Here is a 16,852-nt window from a genome sequence, read left to right on the forward strand (position 1 = left end):
GCACCACTGAGAAGAGTCTGGCCCCATCCCCTTGACACCCACCCCTGAGGTATTTGTGAGCATTGATAAGATCCCCCCTCAGTCTGCTCTTCTCCAGGCTGAACAGACCCAGCTCCCTCAGCCTCTCCTCGTAGGGGAGATGCTCCAGTCCTATGATCATCTCCGTACCCCTCTGCTGGACTCTCTCCAGTACTTCCTTATCATTCTTGAACTGGGGGGCCCACAACTGGACACAGCACTCCAGGTGTGGCCTCACTAGGGCAGCATAGAGGGGGAGGAGAACCTCCCTCGACCTGCTGGCCATGCCCTTCCTCATGCACCCCAGGACACCACTGGCCTTCTTGGCCCCGAGGGCACATTGTTGGCTCATGGGGAACTTGTTGTCCACCAGAACTCCCAGGTCCTTCTCCACACAGCTGCTTTCCAGCAGGTCAGCCCACAGCCTATACTGGTGCATGGGGTTATTCCTTCCTAGGCGCAGGACCCTACATCTCCCTAGGTGTAGCATCCTTACCACCCATACAGTGAAAAACTGGCACTGCTACCCACCTCAGTCTGCTGGTCTCCTTTCCACTGGCCACAAGCTCTAAGTGTGATGAACTGCATAACTTTGGTGCAAAGCCATTTAAGGTGCACTCCTTTGGGAAAAAAATGTGTATTTTTTAAGATCTAGTTAAAGTCCATTAAGATAGGCACTTACAGTGCAAATACATGCAGTGTTTCCCTGGACAACCACCTTCCCCTTGAGTGATGTGGTTGTCAGTCCCTGGCAGAGCCAACTTGCCCAGAGCCTGCTCTTCAGTTCTCGCTGCACTGTGAGGCATTCTCAGATAAGGGGAAGGCACATTTAGTTAGTGAAAACTGACTCTGAAACCTATACATGTCTTAGCTGGAGTCATAACTTAGCAGGCAAGTGTCACATGCAGACATGTGAAAAGGTGAGACAAATTGACCACAGCACATCCTGACCTACAACAAACCCTGAGCCTTGCTGAGTGACTGCCTTTGTGGCCAGCGAATTCTTTACGAGGAGTTCCTCTGTCATCCTCTGCACCTGGCTCATGAGACAGTGCAGTGCAAAGGTGACACTGCTCTGGCAGATTTCTCTTTTGTGTGTCTAGGGGCCTGTCTGAGGAGTTATGGAAAAAAACACCAGCTGCTTGCACTGCTGCTATCACTCAGGCCTGAGGTCACAACCCAACCATGAAAGGGAGGGAGAAAAAAGTGGTAGAAGAAGTCATCACACCAGGTCAGTGTGCTTTCCCAAAGCATCCCCACTGAGCAGGAGCCAGGTTTTGAGACTGCACTTTGACCTTGGCGATACCTTAACTGATGCTTTATTTGTTTCCTCTAGCTGTGAAATAGGGTTCATAATTTTTCTCAACTGTATTATAGTACTGCAAAATAATATATAATAAAAAATAAATTTTTGCAATCAGGCAGGCCTGACAGCCCTGCTACTCATCATGCAGTGCTGATGGTAAATCATCATTTAAAAGGTCAGCACTTTAAATCCACAATTTCTAGCACTACAGCTTGTGCTGCACTGTGCCATTTCAATGAACGTGTTTTTCATGGCAGGTATTTACTGGTGTGTCCTTCATTCTATGTAAAGATTCCTGTTTTCTTCCTTGAGGACCAAAAAGAAATAAAAAAGGGAGAGGTAGGGAAAAAAATAATAAAGGGATAAAAGTCACAGCCTATTTTAGACAATCGTTTACTACATTGCACTCCCTTGACCATCTGCATTGTCAGTCCCCACAGGATATACGTAGCAGCTGGATAATAATTGAGAATTATGGCTTGGAAGGCAACTTTCAATCTGATGGATAGTTTATGGCACCGATTTTCTTCCCTGTCGATACTAACAAAACATGATAGGGAAAATAACCAGACGAAGCCAAGAATAAAATCAGCACAAGAAGCTGCCAGCAGGAGCCGCTCATCAGCCCTGTGCCCTCCTTCAGTTACTGAAACATAGAGGTGTTTCCTATAAACACTAGGACAGGGCTCATGCTGAGAAACACGAGCATTTCCCAAGAAGTGCTAAGCATTCAAAGTCTCCCTTGGGCTATTGCAGGTGTTCAGCACCTTTATGGAGGGGCTGAGTATCCCCAAGGGTGGGGCTCTTGCAGGGGTGTGCACATTAGCCATTTACTCTCTGCACAACATACATTTGCTCTTTAAAAATGCAGTTATACCCACTCCCAGTCATTCACTTTTTTTGGTGAGCTTTAAATGCACAAATTAAAAGGATACTGTCAGTGCAGAAATAACAACATGATGGGGTGTAATATGGGACAAATTCCAAACCTATAGATTGAACTGAAAATCTGGGAAGCATTTAAAACAAATCCTGTAAACAGAGCAAAAAGAAAAACAAAACAAAACTCCCCAAAACTTGGTGCTTTTCCTCCAGTGATGGTGTTTTCCTTCCTTTTCCTTCGACTTCATGTAATTTGGAACCAGAAACGAGAGATCAGTTTAATTTCTCATTTACAGTTGGTTTCACTGTCTTGTACCCCAGATGTCCTAAGACAACAACTTGTGCCTGCAAGTGAGCTCCAGGCACAGCACATGAGCAGAGGGTCACTGGTTTGATGTGCAAGGCCCCAGCATCTGATCACTATTTCCTGGTCTGTTTACAGAATCACAGAATGTTAGGGGTTGGAAGGGACCTGGAAAGATCATCTAGTCCAATCCCCCTGCCGGAGCAGGATTACCTAGACCATATCACACAGGAACGCGTCCAGGTGGGTTTTGAATGTCTCCAGAGAAGGAGACTCCACAACCTCTCTGGGCAGCCTGTTCCAGTGTTCGGTCACCCTCACCGTAAAGAAGTTTTTCCTCATATTTATGTGGAACCTCCTGTGTTCCAGCTTGCACCCATTGCCCCTTGTCCTGTCAAGAGATGTCACTGAGAAGAGCCTGGCTCCATCCTCATGACACTTGCCCTTTACATATTTATAAACATTAATGAGGTCACCCTTCAGTCTCCTCTTCTCCAAGCTAAAGAGACCCAGCTCCCTCAGCTTCTCCTCATAAGAGAGATGTTCCACCCCCTTAATCATCTTCGTGGCTCTGCGTGTTTAGATGCGGCAGGACCTATGACTAGACCCCACAATGTGATGCTGATCTCACATGAGCTCCTGTCACCCTGTACTGCAGTTACTAATGATTCAGAACCCATGTCACTGGGCAGCTACTCTTTATAACAGTTTTGAGTCTTGTATGCAGTTTCTATAGGCAAGCAAGCAAGCATCTATTTCTGCACTCCAAGAGGTGAGACTAAGTGTCACTATAAAGAAAAAAAGAAAGACTTTTGCTGAGTAGAAACCGTAAGCCAAAAACCTCCAAAACAAAAAATACTTTTCTTGAAGGTCTTGAGTTATCTTGTTCCTGCTGAAAGCCCCTGTTTGCTTTGAGATTGAATGGGACGTGCTCTGCATGTCTACAGTCACGTCACATTTCTGAGCGACAGCTATGCTCTGTGAAGAGGACACTTGCATAATTTAAAACAAAGCCAGGCCTTTGGTGCCTTATCCTCTAGGTAGGAACTGCAATCTGTTCCTCTTTTCAGATGAGGCAACATCCTGCCAGGAGTTCTCAGGAGCCTGTGATGATGGAGCCAGAGTTCAGTGAGAACACAACACGGATGCTATTCAAGCTATGCCAGTGACTCATCACGGTATCTTCAGTGATCCCTTCTCCTTGTAAAATGGGTAAAATTGTATTTATCTATTCCTATAGTGCCCATGTGAGATCTACGTTGATAAAGAATTAAAAGGAACTTGTAGTTTATTATTGTGAAACAACTAAACATGGTTAGGACTTCAGTGAGACATGCCACTGGTAGTGGTGCATGGTTTTAGGGCTCTGTTTGAGCAGTGCTTACGGAGAAGAAAAGATGTGGAGGACAACACATGAGAACTAATGAGAACAATACAGGGGATGGGAGGGGAGAGAGAACCAACACAAATTGGGGTTTGCTGGGCATAGTAATTTCCTTTTTCAGATGTGTTCTTCCTGAGTAGTTCTTTACGCCTTTGCTTGCCTCAAGACACAGTTTTATATTTCCAAAGGTTTTCTGAAGGCTGAAGTTAGGAGTGAAACTTCATAAAACTAATGCAGGCTGATCGCTTTGGGTAATGAAGTGATAATCAGAGTCCATTACAGAGGTACTTCTGGTACTACTTTGCTGGTAGACAAGGAACACGTAGCTGTAAATTTTCTAGGAGTGGATTCAGATTTTTTTCTTCTTCTCTTGAGCCTTTTTCAACTTTCATTCCTTGCTAAAATCTTGTTATTTTCACATTTCCAGCAGACGCCCACTGAACTCATGTTAAGACATTCTTGAAAGAGGCCACCAGGATCAACTATGGGCCTGGGATGATTTCTGTAAGTGTTTGCTGATTATAACTGCCTTTGTTTTTAGTCTGCAAGCTAGATGCCTTTTGGGCTATATTGCATCTCGACCCAGTAAATGGAACATTATCAGCTGGGCCCTGTGGCATTAGTGGATACGACACCATTTTCTTTGAATTTTTATTGCATTGCTTTTTAGGACAATTTATGGAGGTTCAAGGCTTGCTGAAAGATACCTGATTTCACAAGCAGAAAGGCCTTAGGTTTTATCTGTCATTCCTTGCTTTGTTTTACTTATGATTGTCCTGATAAAACAAAATGAAATTTCTCTTGCAACGAGCCAGAAAGGGAATTGTAGCTTTAGCAATAGAGATTTCTGCTATCAGGGGAGATCTGGACATCCAACTGGGGATGCTGTGCGATGAAGCTACTGCTTTTTCAATTTGAGAGCTAATGGCTTCAGTTTCCAGCAATCCAGCTGTCCCTGTAGATACTGATTATATCTTGGCTGTAATGTAATGAGATGCTTAGCTGTAGCAATTCTTGTCACCACAGCTAAACTTATCCTTAGGTTAGCAGCTGGAAATGAAATTTCGAAGCTACATTCTCAGGATCTGTGACGGTTTTGCTGTCTTCCTGTAAAGCATGGGTATAGATTGGGCATATTGCATATTGCCATCACAAAGTAAAATTTTAATTTCCCAGGAGCAGTATAAGCAACTGGTGTGGTTGTATTATTGTTTGTAACAGAATTCTTATTGATGCTAAGAGTCGGTGTTTCTTGCTAACAGCAAAATGTAAGCAATCACACTCTGAATTGGGGGGACTCAACAGGATTGTACTGATGAACAAAAAGCACTGAATTTATCAGTTCATTTGCATACACATCAGAAAGTTAGTTATATCACTGCTCTTTAAGTACAGGACAGGAGCTACCAAACAGGATCAGAAAGATATATTTTAGACTTTTTTTTTTCCACAGTAACAAGGAATGATCCTTGCCTACTTTATTTTTCTATGTTACTCAAGTGATGGCCATCTTGTTTAGATGGTGGAGGTTGGAAAGGACAGAAAGACAGGGGATCTTCGTTCTCAGTGTTACCACTAACTTGCCATCTGGCCTGGGGAAATCAGTAGAATTGATTGGGTGGAAAAATATAACCTCCAGAAAAAAGGAGATACAAAACTGAAATATTGCTGCTAAATCTGAACCAGTATGTTCGGGAATGCCATTGCTGCACTTTCTGGGTATTGTGATTTGTGATCTCATCCTTGTCACCCTGTCAACAGTGCAGGCTCAGGCTGCAGTACAGTTCTCATATCAAACTGCAATCTGCTCTTGACTAACAAGAGGCAGAGCTTCACAGAGGGGTCATGGAAAATGAAATCCCTGCTTGATGCCTACAGGAGATGGGGACCATCTATTTTTGCAATATGTTGTTTTTCAGTCAAATGTCTTCCAGTTTTTCTTTTAATGAAAAGTTTTCCATAAAGAACCACATTTTCTGTCAAAACCTGCTTTAGTAGAAAAATGTTCATCAGTCCTATTTAATAACCTTCTTATGCTTCATTTTCCCTGTAAAGAGGACAACTGCTCTGATGATTGCACCAAAGAGCAACGTAATCTGTACAGACAAGGCTCCTCCTCCTTCCATTACTTGCTTTAATTCAAAAGCATTTTAACTATTAGCAAAGTTCCAGCCTCTGTCACTACACTCAATTATTCACAGCAATGGACAGAGACATTGACAGACTGCACAGGCATAAATGCAGTTTAGAGCTGGGGCTCCTGGCACTCTGGTAATTTATTGCAGCCTGTTATGCAGACTAGCAGAAACTCGGGGACTTTAGTTACAATAAATGTGCAATGCATGATCTATCACTACCTGAAACATAAACTGGATAACCCAGTTCCTTAGTCGCAATGGAACTAAAGGGAGGTTATTCATTGCATGAGACACATAGGGTAATGCCATTTTCTTTAGCTTCTTGGGTGGTGATGCATTCATTGCAGAAATACTGTTGCAGCATTAGTACAGTCAAACCAAAAAATGAGATCATGAGTGCTTATACAGAACTAGGATAAATCTTGAATCTAAGGTGCTCAGAAAAAGATTCCTGCATGCTGTACTGCTATACGTTGAGTCTTCCCTCAAGAAGAATACTGAACTTACAGGTCACTAGAAGAGAAAAGATTTGATATGAACAAGTAGGACAAGTAATTTAATGCATCAGAAGTTTTTGGTCACATTCAACCTTTCCTGAAAACTCAGTACTGACTTTTATCTCACCGTCCTTTGGACTGCAGAAGTTTTCCCTTTTCTTTTCAACTTTTCATCATTCATTTTCTATGTCAAATGCATCCTATCAGACAAGTGATCTGCTAACTTTCTGGCTGCCACCCCGTGCTGCTCACAATGACAGGAACAAAAGAGAAAACATCTGCTGGGCTTTCACATTTCTGACTCACTGCCTGTCCTTGACAATGTGGTTGGGATTTCGTATTTCTGAAATATCCCACACTAGCCTCCATCAGATGGGAAGACAGTGAGTGCTGCTCTGGCCTTGTTTATATCAAGATAATTTTCCATATTCAAAACATTATTATAATGATTCTGATCTCATCCATTTGGGGCTGACCTGTGTCACCCATCTTTGTTTTGGCCACCCCACCAACAACTAAAATGTATCAATTTTGATACAGCTTGAAATGACATCTTCAGTCTCTCACCTTTCTCCATCACAAAACCTGTATTCATCGCATCTTCATCACAAGCTGGATTCAAATCTGTTCCCATCTCCCTCACACCCCTTGTTTGTTTACCAAATTTGCTGATTCTTTCGCTGTACAGCCTCCCCTTGTCCATCCCTCCTTAATGAGAAAAGCTTTGTTTAAAGCTACCCATGGTATCCCAAATCCACTGTTAGACTTTTAGAAATTGACCCACCCTTTGTGAACATGTTGTGAAAAATCTATCCTGCAGGAGCTTGAAAAGACAGACTCAGTTTAACAGTATGGCCAGACAGATACTGGTAGTTCTCCAATGTTAAATTCATCAAAATACAAGAATTGGCACACGCAGACAAACTTCCTAGGCCATCTGTTTTGTAGCGTCTCTAACTTGAGTGCTTTGGAAGAAAGTGAAAAACATCCCATGGTGTAACAACCCTGGTGTATCTCATCTACCAGAAAAAGTATCCCCTTATCTCTGCTGCCCCTCCTCAGGAAAAAATCTGCTGAAATCAAAACCAAAGGTTGCTTGAAGTAAGGAACGAGTAAATTATCTGGCCTAGAGCACTGTGCACGCAGAAATGTCTGATGCTGAGAGAAAAGTGCAGATATCAGCCAAGCACTGCAATTTCTTAAGCAGCTCCTGCCAGTGGTGCAGTTTCAAATACCTTAGTTTTACAAAACCCTAAGTGCCCCTTCAGGCAAACATAGACAGACGGACTATGCCTTTGAATGAACATGGGTTGTTATGTGCCTCCCCCGACTCAAGCCCTGAGCAGGCAAAAGTGAATTTGTGGCTGCGTAAATGCAGAAAGGCTGCTCAGTAGGAGGCTGCGGTTGCTAGCTTTGTCCTTTCACTCCAGTACCTGTCTCTGGAGGACGAATGTTCATGGTCAATGGAACAGCTTCATCTCATCCAGGCACTGAGGAAGGGGCTAGGGGAAGCGGGTTGGGGAATCCTAGAGTTTCAGAACACCATTCTTTTTAACCCTTCAGTGGTCTATCTGCATGTGTGTGACTGAGACGCATCCATACAGGTAATCCTTCACACATGGGTCATTCGTTCATAACTATCGAGTTCAAGCAGTGCTTCAGAGGTTATACCAGAGTGTCAGTTGGTATAGCTGACATAACTGGCATTCAAAAAGCTTCCAACTTCTGAGTGAAAGAGCGAGCTGAGGAAACCTTTAACATAGGGTTTCTAATTTCATCTTGGCTTTATACAGTTCTGAGCCTTATGTTTACAATTTCATGCCTGTTTAACATGTGCCATTTATTATTAGCCTGTCCAGAATACAAGTGATCACAAAACTGCATGTATTTGGAAATGTGCATTTCAAAAGCTGGTTGGGGGACAGGGAATCAATCAAATCCTGTAAGACAGATCTCAAATCTGGTTAATTTCATTTTGATTTTCTTACTTTCTTTGCTTCCTCATACAGTGTCTGTCAGCTGCCAAATAAAGAAGATGGAACAGCCTGTCCACACAAAAGAACTGTTTGCCAGTAAAGCTAAGAATAAGTTAGATGTCGGGTACATCATGGGCATTTGTTTGAAGTTCTACATTGAAATCTCTACTTCCACATTCTGAACCTGGCATTTATTAGGTATCTGATTGTGTAGTATGGAAGACACTGTACAGCTGCAGGTCTCTATAATCTCTTATTAGTGAGAATATTGCAGCTCACAACTGGAAGATGTCTCTTTATATCCGGTTTCAGAATTAAGTCCTACTTTGTCATGCTGCTTTGACATTACTTCTTAGTATGAACGCTAGCACTATAACCGTGCAGTGGTTAAACACCAGTAATTTATAGGTCAGGGCAGTTGTGCTGTACCTTTCTTGAATATGCATGTCATTCTTGCAACAGGCCTCTGGGAAAGTGAGGTGTACAGAATTCTGGAATATGTGCACTTAAATAGGCAGTAAATCTAGAACGTCTGGATGGCTGAACTCCAAATGACTTGTAACCTCACACTTGTCTTCAATGTATACTTTCCTTTGAATATAGGGATGCTGCCTGGATGTGTAGAGATGGGATCAGGAAAGCCAAGGCACAGTTGGAGTTGAATTTGGCAAAGGAGTTGAAGAATAATAAGAAGAGCTTCTACAGGTGTGTTGGGCAGAAAAGGAAGATGAAAGAAAATGCACACACACACCCCCCTGCCCCAATAAATAAGACAGGAGCACTAGTGGCAACCATCATGGAGGAGGCTGAGGTACTCAGCAATTTTTTGCCTCAGTTTTCAGTGGTAATCTCTCTTCCCCCATCTCTCAAGCCCTTGAACCTCGAGACAAGAACTGGGGGAATGAAGTCCCTCGCACCATAAGTGAAGATCAGATTTGGAACCACCTGAGGAACGTAAACATGCACAAGTCCATGGGACCCAATGAGTTGCATGCCAGGGTCCTGAGAGAATTGGCTGATGTAGTTGCCAAGCCACTCTCATATTTGAAAAGTCATGGCAGTCAGGTGAAGTCCCCAGTGACTGGAAAACGGGAAACATCACACTCATTTTTAGAAAGGGTAAAAAGGAGGCCCATAGGAACTGCTGACCAGCCAGCCTCACTTTCATGCCCTTTAAGATCATGGAACGGATCCTCCTGGAAGATCCATCAAAACACATGGAAGACAGGGAGGTGATTTAAAGACAGCCAACGTGGCTTCACGAAGGGCAAATCGTGCCTGACTAATCTAGCGGCTGTCTACAATGGAGTAACTGCATCAGTGAACAAGGGAAGAGCTGGATGTTGTCGACCTGGAGTTCTGTAAGGCCTTTGATATGGTCCCCCACAACATTCTTGCTGATAAATTGGAGAGAGATGGGTTTGATGGATGGACTGTTAGCTGGATAAGAAAATGGCTGAATGGCCACGTCCAAAGAATTACAGTCAATGGCTCAGTGACCAAGCGGAAACCAGTAACAAGTTGTGTCCTTCAAGTGTCTGTACTGGGACTATTTAATATCTTCATCAGTGACACAGGTAGTGGGATTGAGTGCATCCTCAGTGAGTTTGCAGATGGCACCAAGCTGAGTGGTGCAATTAATTCCCTAGAAGGAAGGGATGCCACTCAGAGGGACCTTGACAGGCTTGTGGAGTGGGCCGGTGTGAACCTCGTGTAGTTCAACAACGCCAAGTGCAAGGTCCTGCACCTGGGTCAGCACAGTCCCTAGTATCAATACAAACTGGAGGATGAATTGATTGAGAACAGCCCTGTGGGATACTGGTGGATGAAAAATTGGATATCAGCTGGCAATGTGCACTTGCAGCCCAAAAAGCCGATTGTATCCTGGGCTGAATCAAAAGAAACGTGGCCAGCAGGTCAAGGGAGGTGATTCTCCCCCTCTGCTCCACTCTCATGAGACCCCCCCTGGAGTACTGCGTCCAGCTCTGGGGTCCCCAACATAAGGAGGACATGGAGCTGTTGGAGTGAGTCCAGAGGAGGCCACAAAGATGATTCGAGGGCTGGAGCACTTCTTCTGTGAGGAAAGGCTGAGAGCTGTTGTTCAGAGAGAGGTTGTTCAGCTTGGAGAAGAGAAGGCTCTGGGGAACATTATTGCAGCCTTTCGATATAAAAAGGGGGCTTATAAGAAAAGACAGGGAGAGACTTTTTACCAGGGCCTATAGTGACAGGACAAGGGGCAACAGTTTTAAACTGTAAAGAGGGTAGATTTAGATTGGATGTAAGGATGAACTTCTTTACTGTGAGGGCAGCGAGATACTGGTGCAGGTTGCCTGGAGAAATTGTGGATGCCCCATCATTGGAGGCATCCAAGGTCAGGTTGGATGGGGCTTTGGGCCACCTGAACCAGTGAAAGATGTCCCTGCCATAGCAGGGGGCTTGGAACTATATGATCTTTGAAGGTCCCTTCCAACCCAAACCATTCTATCAATCTATGATTCACTCTTAATCCAGAGTTATGCCCCAAGATCAGGATTACTGTGGTGCACTGTATTTCATAGGCAGTGATACATTCAGTAAAACCATGAGAACTCATGTTCTGGAAATGGGCTTCACAATCAATGAGTACATGATCCATCCCCTAGGCTGGTCAGTTCAAGCCTTGTGCAGAGTATTATTTCTGGTTATATGCTCTTTGTGATCTCCTTAAATTGTTTCCTAAATGTATTGGAAATGGTTCTGGTAAATGCTGTAGTTTCCTAAATTTTTGCTATTTCCTTGCTGGTATTAGATGTCATTATAGCAGGGAGAGGCAGCCTGCTTACATACAGGCAGTACTGTGTCACAGTGTCCCTTTGGGCGATCCAGTCTAATTTAGAGCGTTTTATTTTTTTGTCTAAAGTTTGTGTCTGAGTGCCATGCACAGCACGTGTCTGTTTTCCCGTTCTTTTAACAGGATTATCTATGTCTTTCAGTTGTGTCTTTTCTCGGACAGGAGAACAGGACAGGACTGGCTATTTTTCTTGTTTTAAAACTGAGCAAGCTTATAGCCCCAAAGGTAATTAGATGGCTTATTTCCTTTGGTGCTAATATGAATTAATACCTAACCACCTTTGTGACTGTATGAAAAGGTCTGTGGTTTCTGTGCAGATCCAGTTTGTCTTCATTGTGCAATACATTTGGCAGTTGTACGAATTTCTACCTTTTAAGTCCCATCTGTAATATGCTTGTAGGAGTTTCTGGGGAGGCCCTAGCTGGTAGAATGTGAAAAAGACATCTTTGACCACATTCAGTGGAAGTACCAAGAACCAAAGCACTGGAGTGAATCATTGCTTGTCTAGGTTTGTTAGCTAATGGCACATTTTCATAGCTTTTTATGTGCAGGCATACTTGAGATCAAGTGCAAAAATTGTGTGTTACTGATGCTTTAAATCCGGTCCTCCATGGCACCAGGGCACCGTGTGTAATAAAGATTAAACCCAGTAATACCTTATTTTGATGTCTTTCTTTTACGTAAAAGCATTTAAAGCCGATTACAACACGAGACTAAGAAACCTGCAGTGAATGGGATATAGTCGTTAGTTCCCTTAGAGGAAGTGTTTTACCACTTAGGTTTTATTAGAAAATAGTGAACTACAGTTTTGTCTTTAAAACGTTGTCTGCTCCTGGGGAAGCAGAAAGTTCTGCCTTGACGGTAAAATGTTTCTTGCAGCTCGGTTTGAAGAAGCTGGCAACCTATCCAAAGTAAAAGCAATTCTGTGGAGCCGCTAAAAGCTTTTAAAAAGTCAGTCTTTGCCCTGTTAAAGAGGCTGTGTGCTTTCAATAGTAGTAACTGTAGTAATTGCGCAAAGTAAGTGACAGCTCGATAGACAGACGATCGAGCTATTACTCTGTAACAGCCGCAGGTTACAGGCAGGGTCACAGCCAGGCGTTCCCGAACCGCAGCGGCCCTTTCCGCCCCCTCTCGTACAGGCGGCGGCGGGCGGGGCCCTGCGGCCCCGGCGCTGCGCATGCGCGCTGGAGTGCGGCCGCGCCCTCGCTGCCGCCGGCCGGCCGGCCGAGCGCCGGCGCTGCAGCTCGGGAGCCGCGCATGCGCGGGGACGCCGCGGTGCTGCGCGCTGCCGGCCGCCGTTCGCAGCAGTGAGATGGGTGGTGCCGCCGCGCTCGTTGCTGCCTCCCGGTAAGGAAACGCCGCTGCCGCCCCACGTGCGCGGTACTGGCGGGCGCTCGGCCCGCAAACTGCGGAGCGGCAGCGCCGGTGCCGTCCCCGGGCGAGCGCCGCGAGCTCGCTGCTGCTGCCGGCTCGTGGCCGGCGCGCGCTGCTGCAGCCCGGTCTGCGCGCGCCAGTTCTGGCCCCTCCGGCGCGCCGTCGGTGGCCGCGCGTGCGCGGTGGCCGGTGGCAGCATGGCGCTGTGCGGGGAGCGGGTCCCGCCGGCGGGTGAGGGCACCGCTGAGGTGAGCGAGCCCCTTCGGTGGATGCGGGGGTGTTTTCTGGGCGCTGGCCGCCCCGGGGTGAGAGGACGGGAAGCTTCGAACCCCCGCTGCGTCAGGGTGCTGGGCTGCCGGAGGCGAGCCGGGTCAGGGCAGCCCCAGGGAGTTACCCGAGAGCTGATAGAAGGGGAGAGGGGAAGAAGGGGGACACCCCGCCCGGGCACAGGTACCGGGCCCCTCCCCAGCTCGCCAGCGCTCCCCCTGAGCCTCCCCGGGCAGCTGCCCCCGGCTCCAGCACCTCCCCTGAAGCCTGTCCCGTAGCCTCAGGCCACCCCCAAGCCCTGTTGTGAAAACCACACGCTGGCCCTCAAGCGTGCTCGATTATTCCTTAATGCGGGTGCCGTTAGCAGCTGTGCAGGGAAAGAGCGGCATCTCCAGAAGCCGCTGTGGAAGGAGAGGCTCTGGCCAGGGGCAAGCTACAGTAATAACGGTCGCTGCTGCTTCTTTCCATCTCCCAGAGGCTGCGCTGAGGCCGCAGTTGTCTGTTCCTCCCCGGGGATGCTGCTGACTGCACCTGCCCCAGGCTTGCGTGGATTGTCTCGCTGTCCTTGGGGCATGGGGGCGAAAAGGGACTGGCAGAGCACTTACTGGCTGGGGACAGGAGCTGCCGCGGTTGAAGCTGGAGAGGTCAGAGAAAGGTAAAGAAGAAGAAATCAAAGGCCATCCTGCCGGTAGCAGCTTCCTGCTGCAGGCAAGAGAGAGCCTGCCTCTCTGGGTGAGGAAGGATCCCTCTTTGTAGTCCTCAGCAGGCCAGACTGCCAACATGCACCGCAGGGTCTGTATGTGTAACCTAAAGTGCAGCACGGCCGTGTAGTGCACGAGCAAGCGAGACTACACGTCTAGGAAGCCTAGTCTTGTAAAAGCAGTGAGACACCCACATGCTCTCATAGGTGGAGGACAGCCAAGCAACCAGAGTTACAGGAGAGGAGGAAGAAGCAACTGAACTGGCAAAATCTCCCGGCAGCGCGGAGAGCAAGAGCTGTGGTGAGTCCCGGGCCCTCAGTCTGTCCTGGTTTTTTCTTCATCTCTGTCCAGGTCCCTGTCTTTTTTTTTCCTTTGTTGCTGCCTCTCTGCCCTGCTTCCTCTTGCTGTCTTTTCCATCTTTCTCTGTCCTGTTCATAGAATCATAGAATGGTTTGGGTTGGAAGGGACTTTAAAGATCTTCTAGTTCCAACCCCCCTGCCACGGGCAGGGACACCTTCCACTCAACCAGGTTGCTCCAAGCCCCATCCAACCTGGCCTTAAACACTGCCAGGGAGGGGGCAGCCAAAACTTCTCTGGGCAACCCGGGCCAGGGTCTCACTACCCTTACAGTAAAGAATCTCTTCCTCATATCTCATCTCAATCTCCCCTCTTTCAGTTTAAAACCATTCCCCCTCTTCCTGTCACTCCATGCCCTTGTAAAAAGCCCCTCTCCCACCTTCCTGTAGGCCCCGTTCAGGTACTGGAAGGTGCTAGAAGGTCTCCCCGGAGCCTTCTCTTCTCCAGGCTGAACAGCCCCAGCTCTCTCTGCCTGTTTCTAGAGCAGAGGTTCTTCAGCCCTTGGATCATCTTCATGGCCTCCTCTGGACTCGTTCCAACAGCTCCGTGTCCTTCTTATGTTGGTGCCCCCAGAGCTGGTCACAGCACTGCAGCGGGGTCTCACGAGAGCGGAGCAGAGGGGCAGAATCCCCTCCCTCGACCTGCTGGCCACGCTGCTGGGGATGCAGCCCAGGATACGGCTGGCCTTCTGGGCTGCGAGCACACATTGCCAGCTCATGTTGAGCTTCTCATCAACCATCAAGCATTCCCTCTCCCATCCTTTCTGACTGTACCCCCCTGTCCAGCTGGCTGTCCCTTCTTTCCTTTCTCTCTTCCTCAGTATTTTTTCTTTCTCCATATCTCTCTCTCCCACTGCCCATCACAATTGTTTTTTTCTCCAGTGCTGTCCTGCTCTCTGTGGCTTTTTGCTCTCTGTCATTCTGTCATGCTCCCTGTGTCTATTTTTTAATTCCTCCATCTCTGCCATGCAGCCCATCACTATTTTTTTCCTCTTCCATCTCTTTGTCCTACTCCTTGTCCTTGATGCTTTTTCCCTTCTTAGTGCCTGCTGTCCTCTTATCCTTTCTTGCTCCATCTCTTTGTCCTGCTCCCTGTCCCCCTGCTCTTGTTTTCTCTGTCCTTCTCCTTGCCTTTCCCCCCATTTCTCTGCTCTGTTCCCTCTTTGGATTTTTTGTTCTCTATCACTCTGTCTTGCTCCCTGTCACTGTTTTTTTTCTCACTCCATCTCTGTCCTGCAGCTCAGTGCTTCTTCTCCATCTCTCTCTCCTGCTGCCCATCCTAGGCTTTCCCCCCTCCATCTCTGTCCTGCTGCTTGTCTCTTATTTTTGGCTGCCTTTCACTTTATCCTGCCCCCTTTTTCTCTCTCTGTGTCACCTTGTCTTGCTCCCTGTCCCTGTCTTTCTGTGACAATCTGTCCTGCTCCTTGTCCTTTTTCTTTCTCTCTATCCTCTGCCATCCTTCTTCCTGTCTTTCTTTTTTCTCTTTCCTTCTGCCCCAGTACTTCTTTCTCCACCTTTGTCCTGCTTCCTGTCCCCGTTTTTTCTGTCTTTATTTCTCTGTCCCACTGCCTGTCCAGTCATTTCTTGCTACAACTCCCCATCCAGCCAGCTCTCCCTTTTTTCCTTTCTCTCCTCCTTTGTCCATCTCCCTGGCCCTTTTTTCTCTTCCTCCATGTTTGTCCTCTAGTCCATGACTGGTTTGTTTTATTTTTATTGGTCTCTTTGTACAGATCTGACCCTTTCTTTATTTTTCAATCCCTTTGTCCTGTTCCCTGCCTTTTTTCTCTCTCTGTATGTCCTGTGCCCTGTCGCCGTCTTTGTTGCTCCTTTGAACTTCCTCTGCTTTCCCGATATCTCTCTGTCCCTCTGTCCTGCTCACCAACTCTACGTTTTCTTGCTCCATTTCTCTGCAGAGCTCATCCCTCTTTTTCTTCATTTCTCTACCTCTCTGACCTTTTCTTGCGACCTTCCTTTCTCTGCTCCTCGGTCTTCTCCCTTGTCTTATTTTTCAGTTTTTAGTCCCGTGTCTTTCTCCCCATCACTCTATTAAATACGGCGGGGGCAGGGCCGCGCTGGCCGCTGAGATTCGTTCTGCGCCGGGGCAGGTGAGGGGCCGCGGGCACGGCGGGTCTCGGAGGGGGGATCCCCCGGTCGGGGCTCTCGCGGGCGGGTCCGAGCTCTGCGGCCCTGGGGCTGGGGGAGGGCGGAAGCGGCCCCGGGCCGAACGCTGCCCCGGGCTCGCCGGGGGGGGGTCTTGGGGCCGAGCCCGTGTCCCGGCGGGGGGGAGCAGGGGCAGCCCCGTCCGGCTCTCAGCTGCCCGGTGTTGGGGTCGGGCAGCGGCGGCGGCGCCGGGCGGGTCCCGGTGCCCGCAAGGGGCGGGGAAAGGTCCACGGCTGCTGCCGCCGGGGGGGTCCGTGGGGGCGGGCGGGTCCGCGCTCCCGGGGCGGCTGGGCCCTGCTCCCCGCGGGGGATTTTTGGGCCTCGGGGGGGTTCGGGGGGCGGGCGCGGCGGTGCAGGAGATGGCGGCGAAGTAAAGCCTGCGAGAGCGCTAATAAAGCGCCGGCCGGGCTGCGGTGGTGCCGCCCCGCAGGGGCACGGGGCCGGGCCCTGCGCGGTTCCCGAGCGCTCCCCAAAACTGCCCGTGGGGCCCTGGGGGCGCAGGGCTGCGGGGTGGCTGCAGCCCCCCCAGCCCTCGGCATCGCACGTGGGGGCTGCAGGGGGGTCAGAAAGCAGGCAGTGTGAGGTGCTTTGGGGCCCCAATAACGGAGGCCAGGTGTTGTGTTCCTGGGGCTCGAGAACGGGCTCCCGCGGCCGCTTCG

The 16,852-nt window shown here is 48.0% G+C and overlaps 1 protein-coding gene and 1 long non-coding RNA gene across 8 annotated transcripts in view; both read left to right on the top strand.

Moving 5' to 3' along the window:
* Window positions 1–11,975, top strand: part of LOC137667671 (uncharacterized) — a 167,417-nt gene extending 155,442 nt beyond the window's left edge. The window contains exons 3-6 of one of the 2 annotated variants that reach the window (XR_011048828.1): window positions 3,581–3,722; window positions 4,322–4,398; window positions 8,539–8,703; window positions 9,109–11,975. This is a non-coding gene — a long non-coding RNA (uncharacterized lncRNA). The remainder of the gene's footprint in view (window positions 1–3,580; window positions 3,723–4,321; window positions 4,399–8,538; window positions 8,704–9,108) is intronic. The other variant, XR_011048827.1, reaches the window with a different exon arrangement.
* Window positions 11,976–12,598: 623 nt separating this feature from the next.
* On the top strand, window positions 12,599–16,140 carry LOC137668050 (uncharacterized). Of its 6 annotated transcripts, none has more exons than XM_068409345.1 (4): window positions 12,599–12,682; window positions 13,452–13,631; window positions 13,884–13,977; window positions 14,517–16,140. In XM_068409345.1, exon 4 carries the CDS (start codon window positions 15,000–15,002, stop codon window positions 16,050–16,052), a length of 1,053 nt encoding a protein of 350 aa, XP_068265446.1. In that variant the 5' UTR covers window positions 12,599–12,682; window positions 13,452–13,631; window positions 13,884–13,977; window positions 14,517–14,999; the 3' UTR covers window positions 16,053–16,140. The 6 variants fall into 6 exon arrangements, 4 of the variants coding, with proteins under 4 accessions (XP_068265446.1, XP_068265447.1, XP_068265448.1 ...); XR_011048871.1 differs by lacking the exon at window positions 12,599–12,682 and adding an exon at window positions 12,902–12,957 and having other exon boundaries at window positions 15,947–16,140; XR_011048870.1 differs by lacking the exon at window positions 12,599–12,682 and adding an exon at window positions 12,902–12,957 and having other exon boundaries at window positions 16,046–16,140.
* Window positions 16,141–16,852: the final 712 nt, after the last annotated feature.

Source organism: Nyctibius grandis, chromosome 10 (assembly GCF_013368605.1).
Source record: "Nyctibius grandis isolate bNycGra1 chromosome 10, bNycGra1.pri, whole genome shotgun sequence".
In the NCBI taxonomy this organism is placed as follows: domain Eukaryota; kingdom Metazoa; phylum Chordata; class Aves; order Nyctibiiformes; family Nyctibiidae; genus Nyctibius; species Nyctibius grandis.

What these genes read in the sequence shown, in the direction of transcription:
- LOC137668050 (XM_068409345.1), top strand. Translation starts at nt 15,000, where the DNA reads ATGCAGCCCATCACTATTTTTTTCCTCTTCCATCTCTTTGTCCTACTC.